The following is a 5,965-nucleotide window of genomic DNA, read 5'->3' on the forward strand; positions in this document are numbered from 1 at the left end:
TAATGGTGATTTTGTGAATGTTTATTATGTTTTCCCCTGGCCTATGTGTCTGGTTTACAAACTTCTATCCAGGATAAACCTTGTCCTCATTCTTAATAACTGCAACAGCCATGCAGGTAGCCAATCCAATAAACTGCCCTTTTAGTTGGCCTTTCAGTTTTCATTACAAATTAATTATAGATCAACAAGAAGTTGCAAAATTAGTGCAGCGTTCCTCTATGCCTATCACCCAGCCTCTGCCAATGATGACATCTTCCACAAACCTAGACCATTATCAAAATCAAGAAGTGGACCTGGGGAGGATGCAGGTATCTACACTACACAACTTTTTCAGATCACACACATTTTTGCATGCACATATTTTTATTGTGTATAATTCTAGGACATTTTATCATATGAACCCATTGAGGAATTTTTTTGAATATCTGAAATACTTTCTAATTCAAATGACATTTTAAAAATAACAAGTAATTTAACTGTAGCATGAGGCACATGAAAGAAAAACATGATAAGACAAACTTTTAATATTTACACCAAATGAAAAAATTATTTTAATCATATGAAGTGGAATAGAAAAGAAGAAAATGTGTTCAGTGTGCTGAACTCCTTATATTTTTTGTTTCGTTTTTAGTGCACATGCGAGAGTGAGAGACAGAGATGGAAACAAAGACAGCCTGGAAGGAAGAGAGATCAGAAAAATCAACTCGTAGTTGCAGCACTTCAGTTGTTCATTGATTGCTTTCTCATATATGCCTTGATCAGAGGCTACAGCCAACCCAGTGACTTAGGGCTCAAGCCAGCAACCTTGGGCTTAAGCTAGCGACCATGGAATCATGTCTCTGGGCAGTCCTGGGGTTTCGAACCTGGGTCCTCAGTGTGCATGTTGATGCTCTATCCACTGTGCCACTACCTGGTTAGGCAGAACTACTTATGTTTTATAAAGGAAGTCAACGGATTCACTTCCCAATGATGATAAATTAAAAATATAATTGTAAGTTTATGGTTCAGAGCTTATAATAATAAAGAAAATTAGAATAGCTGGCCTCTGGAAAATGGGATTCAGGGAGACTGTCACCTTGTACACACTTCTCTATCATTTGGGGGGAAATTATACACATGAATGGATACTGCTTTGATAATAAAAACTAACAAACAAGAAAAGTGGGTTCAAGCCACAATAAACTTTCAACCACTCTGTGATATACTTTCATCTTTAGTGTTAAAGAGCAATGCAAACATATTGTTTCACATTGCTCTCAGGCTCACAGTTGTCAACCTGAGCTCCACAACAGTGATTACTCACTGGCAGGATGACCGGATGGGGTAGGATGGGCGTGGCTGACATGTGAGCGGAAGGGGGAAAATGATGAGAAACATCTTGGTGAGAGATCACGTCTCCAACTGCTCTGATCTCTGACTTGACCACAGTCCCTGCACAGGAAATTGCAAGATCTCTCCAGTATCTTGACGAATCTTGCCTGGTCGCCAGCTTTCACCTCAGCTCCTGCACACATCTCCCAATTTATAGGACAGAGAAGTATCCTCTGGCATCACTCAATCCCAGAAAGGCTCAACCTTTCAGCACAGAACAGCTTTCCACCTGTGGCCAGAAGAATGGAAGAAAGGTAAGACTGTACACCCAGAACTGGTCTATGTCCAAAGCCAGTAATGGTTTTTTCTCTAAGGTCTCATCCGCATGATTCTTCTTTGGGTGCTACGTGTAGGAGTCATGGTGCATCCTCCAGGAAAAGGCAGAAGGCACGAAGCTCTTCTCTAGCATCTTTGGCTGTAGCAGCTCTGGCCGTCAGAGATGTAAATAAACCTATCTCTGTTCTGATCCATCTCCCCATACGCTCCGCTTCATTCCAATCATTCAAATCTGTTTGTCATGGGGAGAATGCTGTCTCTTACACTAATTTAGGGAGCAATGTAAAATGTAAGCACTGCTTCCCAGTCAGAACTGCTATTAACCCAGATTTCGTTGTCTTGAAAATTCTTCTCATATGGATCTGGCAAAAAGCATCAGGAGTGCAAAAAGCATCAGGAGTAAACACCCAAACTGAGATAAATGAAGAGTGTTTCATGGGGACTAGTGAGCAGGTTTAAAGGATAGTGACAACACATGGTATAGCACCCTAAGACAAGCAACAACGGAGCACTGTTTCCACCCCAAGGCTTAAAGGGACCAGGGAAGGGGCAGGTACAGAGAGAATGGAGCCGTAACCATTACAGTAGTGATAGGAGAGGACCACCAGCCAGGTGACAAGCAGGGCCACTGCCAACACCACCCAGCAGGGCGAGAACCAGGAGATGAAAAGCCCAAATCTCTCTTTCCCTGCCCTGCAGTCTCCTGGGAGCTCAATTCAAATGGAAATCAGAAGGATGAGAAACAGGGTAGAGAAAGATGAAAAGGGGGTCCTCAGGGCACATGCACACTTTCCCTCACATCTCCTTGACCTCCTCACCATTTTCTAATTCCTGGGTTTTTCTTTATTTCAATGTCATTGAATCGTTTCTCATCTCATCACCCTCGGAGTTATTTTTTCCTCCTGTTTGCACCATCTTTCTCTAGTTTCACTTTTATGAATCAATCACCTATGTTCATTAAAAAATGCCTTGCCTTTGGACTGTAATTTTAAAAGAAAAACATACCCTTTAAGGTTTAGAGTATATGGTTGGTTCATGTAACAGAGACCTGTTATAATAAAGACTTAAACAAGAGAGAAAGTGTACTCGTCCTAGACCGGAGGCTCCAAGGCATTCAGACGTGAGCGTTCCTTCTGACTCGCTTCTCTCTATCCCGGACGGGTGCCCTCACTCCCATGGTCCTACGTGGCTCCCAGACACATCAGCACTCAGGCCAGACAGAGAAAGAAAAGAAGGGAAGGCCACGCTGCTCACATTAAAGGCCAAACCCAAGGGTTGATCATTTCATTTACACTCACCTCCCAGTGGCCTGGGCCTAGTCATATGGTGTTATTAGTATCAAGGGAGTTGAAAAATGGGGTCCTTTCTCTGGTCTTAAAACTCTCAGAATCATTATGTAACCAAAGAGGATCTCTGCACCCCCTGCTTCTCCCTCACATTTTGAGTTCACATAAAGATTTTTCAAGACCTCCTCAGGGATAATAAACAATGTAACAAAGAACACTGGGGAAGCCTGTGACAGGACTCCAGGAGACCAGGACTGGTGATGCCCCCCACCTTCACAGTGAGAGCCCTTCTTCATGGTGGTGGTGGTGGCCCCCTCTTCCTTGCACATGTGTGTTCTGACACCTTTAATTGTGTTGTTATTCTCTTATACATTTAGCTTCAGCCTTCCACGGCCATTACATTCTGTCATGAGCCACTGCGACCTGTAATTTTGCAGGTCTCAAGTGCGAACGGTGAAGAGTTAGAAAATAAACACAGAAAGAAAAGGGATGGGATCAGGAGGACTCATTGCCAAGCTGATGGCTTGCAAGAGTGAGCTTTCACCCCCAAAACACTTTATTCATAGTGCAGAGAGCAAAGCCATTTGCAAAACAAAGAGATCTCTGATACAAAGTCACATTTCTGAGGCAAACCAAGAATTCTCTCAAGAGCCCAAAAAACCTTCCACCATGTAAAACATTTTAACCAGCAACTTCACAACACAAAGTGTAAAATGAAAACTGCCTCCATTCTCTTCAAGAGACATGGGGGATGGGATGAGTAGAAACCATCAGCATCACAGCTAACATGGAAGTGTGGGGAAGGGCATGGAAACTGCCTTTACCAACTTAATCAAACAATCAGAGGCTGTGGGAAGAGCTTAGCCTTTAGCAACTTAAGCCTTAAACTGCAAGGATCTTAGTCAGCTTACAGTCTCCGACAGCCTCTAGCAACTTAATCACCAAGTGAGGCGGGGGAAGGGCAGCAAGGACCCTGTCAACTTGCAGCCTGTTTCCCACAACACTCATTGATTTATTCTTTCATTGAATAAATGTCTATGGAGAACATACTGAGTGCTCCACACACTAGGCACTGGGGATAAAAAGTGCTTCTTCTTCACAGAGCTGACACACTAAGCCATTCTGAGCCACCTGGCCTGGCCATCTAGCTGGAGATCGCATTCTTTTCATGTCCCTAAAGCATTATCTTTCTGCTGGGTGGATGGGCCCATTAGTCATGAGGGCAAAATGTGGTCATCTCTGTGTCTTCCTGACTTCATGCAGCCAAGAAGAAAATTCCAGCCCAGGACAGAAGTAAAATTTGGACCCATAACTCTGTCCTGGTCTCTCAGATTCTATCACAGAAATTGGTCTCCTTCCTGAGAAAAGTTTGGGGAAAGCACATTACCTCTGGACAGTGAGTGGGAGCTGGAGTGGGGGTGGGGCAGGATGGGACTACAGACTATTCCCATGTCAGTAGAAGGCCTGTGTTCCACTAGAGAGAGCCCTGGCTCTACAGTCAGACAAAGACTTGGGTTTGAATCCAGGTTCCAGGACTCCAAGGCTGTGTGGCCTTCCATAATTATCTTAATCTCTGGAAGCCTTAACACGGGATAGTAATAGCCACATAGGAAGGTGGCTGTGAAAATCAGTGATGCTTCCAGGTACTCAAATTTTTTTTTTTCCCAGGGTCACCATCGCAGGGTGTCTGAGCAAAAATACGACTATCACACCCTGGGGAACCGAACTCACGCCTACAAATGGAATCGACCAGGCCACTCCTAAATATGACAAGAACTCCTTGATCCCAACCATTGTGGGATTCATCATTGCCCTGGTTGGGCTGCCAGGAAACATGGCCGTGCTCTGGCTCCTGGGCTTCCGCATACGAAGGAAGGCCTTCTCCGTTTACGTCCTCAACCTGGCAGCAGCCGACTTCCTCTTCCTCTGCTGCTATACTACATATGCCCTGGATAGATTCACTGGGTATTTCTCTTCCATCTCCGCACACATCCTGCACTTTTTCTTCAGTGTGGCAACCACTGCGTATATCACAGGCCTGAGCATTCTCAGTGCCATTAGCACAGAGCGCTGTCTGTCTGTTCTGTGGCCCATCTGGTACCGCTGCCGCCGCCCCAAACACATGTCAGCTGTCTTGTGTTCCCTTCTCTGGGCTCTTTCTCTGCTGCTGAGCCTCCTGGACGAGATGTTCTGTCACATCCTGGATAGTAACATTTCTGTTGTGTGTAAAGTGATTTATCTTATCACCTTTGCATGGCTGATTTTGTTATTTGTGATACTCTCTGGGTCCAGCCTGGCCCTGCTGACCAGACTGCTATGTGGTTCCCAGCGGGTGCAGCTGACCCAGCTCTATGTGACTGTCATGCTCACGGTGCTGGTCTTCCTCCTCTGCGGCCTGCCCATCGGCATCCTTACTACCTGGTATCAACATGATCTGATTTCCTGCATTGATAAATACCTGGTTCCAATTATCCTGTCCTGTGTCAACAGCTGCGCAAACCCCATCATTTACTTCTTCGTTGGCTCCTTTAGGCAGCGATGGTGGAAGCGGCGACAGAATCTGAGGGTGGTTCTGCAGAGGGCTCTGCAGGACACTCCTGAAGTGGATGAACATGGGGAAAGCCCTCCTCAGGAGACACTGGCGATGTCGAGAAGCAGTCTGGTGTCCTGATTCAGTCTTGCTTTGTTCAGACAGATGTGATTTGACAGCTAGCTTTGTCCCTATCAGTTTTTGAGGTTTCCTTAATGTGTCTGCCCTGTGGAACCCAAAATTAAGACAGTTAACATGACAAACCCTCTCCTAGGTTTAAGTGGCTATTTGGGGTTTTTTATGGTCCCATACAAACCTGGTGATTTTTTGTTCTATTTCTTTAAACAATGACATTGGGATTTTGATGGGGATTGCATTAAATTTGTATATTGCTTTGTGTAATATGGCCATTTTAACTATGTTGATTTTTCCAATCCATAAACATGGAATATATTTCCATTTCATTGTGTCTTTTTCAATTTCTTTCAATAATGTTTTGTAG

The 5,965-nt window shown here is 44.5% G+C and overlaps 1 protein-coding gene across 1 annotated transcript; it reads left to right on the forward strand.

The window, feature by feature from the left end:
- The first annotated feature begins 218 nt into the window (after nucleotides 1-218).
- On the forward strand, nucleotides 219-5,604 carry LOC136387975 (mas-related G-protein coupled receptor member X2-like). The gene is made up of 3 exons (XM_066360063.1): nucleotides 219-308; nucleotides 3,311-3,465; nucleotides 4,602-5,604. The coding sequence occupies exons 1-3, from the start codon at nucleotides 219-221 to the stop codon at nucleotides 5,602-5,604; spliced, it is 1,248 nt and encodes a 415-aa protein (XP_066216160.1).
- Nucleotides 5,605-5,965: the final 361 nt, after the last annotated feature.

The sequence above is a fragment of the Saccopteryx leptura genome, chromosome 1, assembly GCF_036850995.1.
Source record: "Saccopteryx leptura isolate mSacLep1 chromosome 1, mSacLep1_pri_phased_curated, whole genome shotgun sequence".
In the NCBI taxonomy this organism is placed as follows: Eukaryota; Metazoa; Chordata; class Mammalia; order Chiroptera; family Emballonuridae; genus Saccopteryx; species Saccopteryx leptura.

What these genes read in the sequence shown, in the direction of transcription:
- LOC136387975 (XM_066360063.1), top strand. Translation starts at nt 219, where the DNA reads ATGCCTATCACCCAGCCTCTGCCAATGATGACATCTTCCACAAACCTA. An exon ending in TGGACCTGGGGAGGATGCAG is followed by an intron (nt 309 to 3,310) that starts GTATCTACACTA and finishes TTATACATTTAG; the next exon opens with CTTCAGCCTTCCACGGCCAT. An exon ending in CAAGCTGATGGCTTGCAAGA is followed by an intron (nt 3,466 to 4,601) that starts GTGAGCTTTCAC and finishes TTTTTTTCCCAG; the next exon opens with GGTCACCATCGCAGGGTGTC.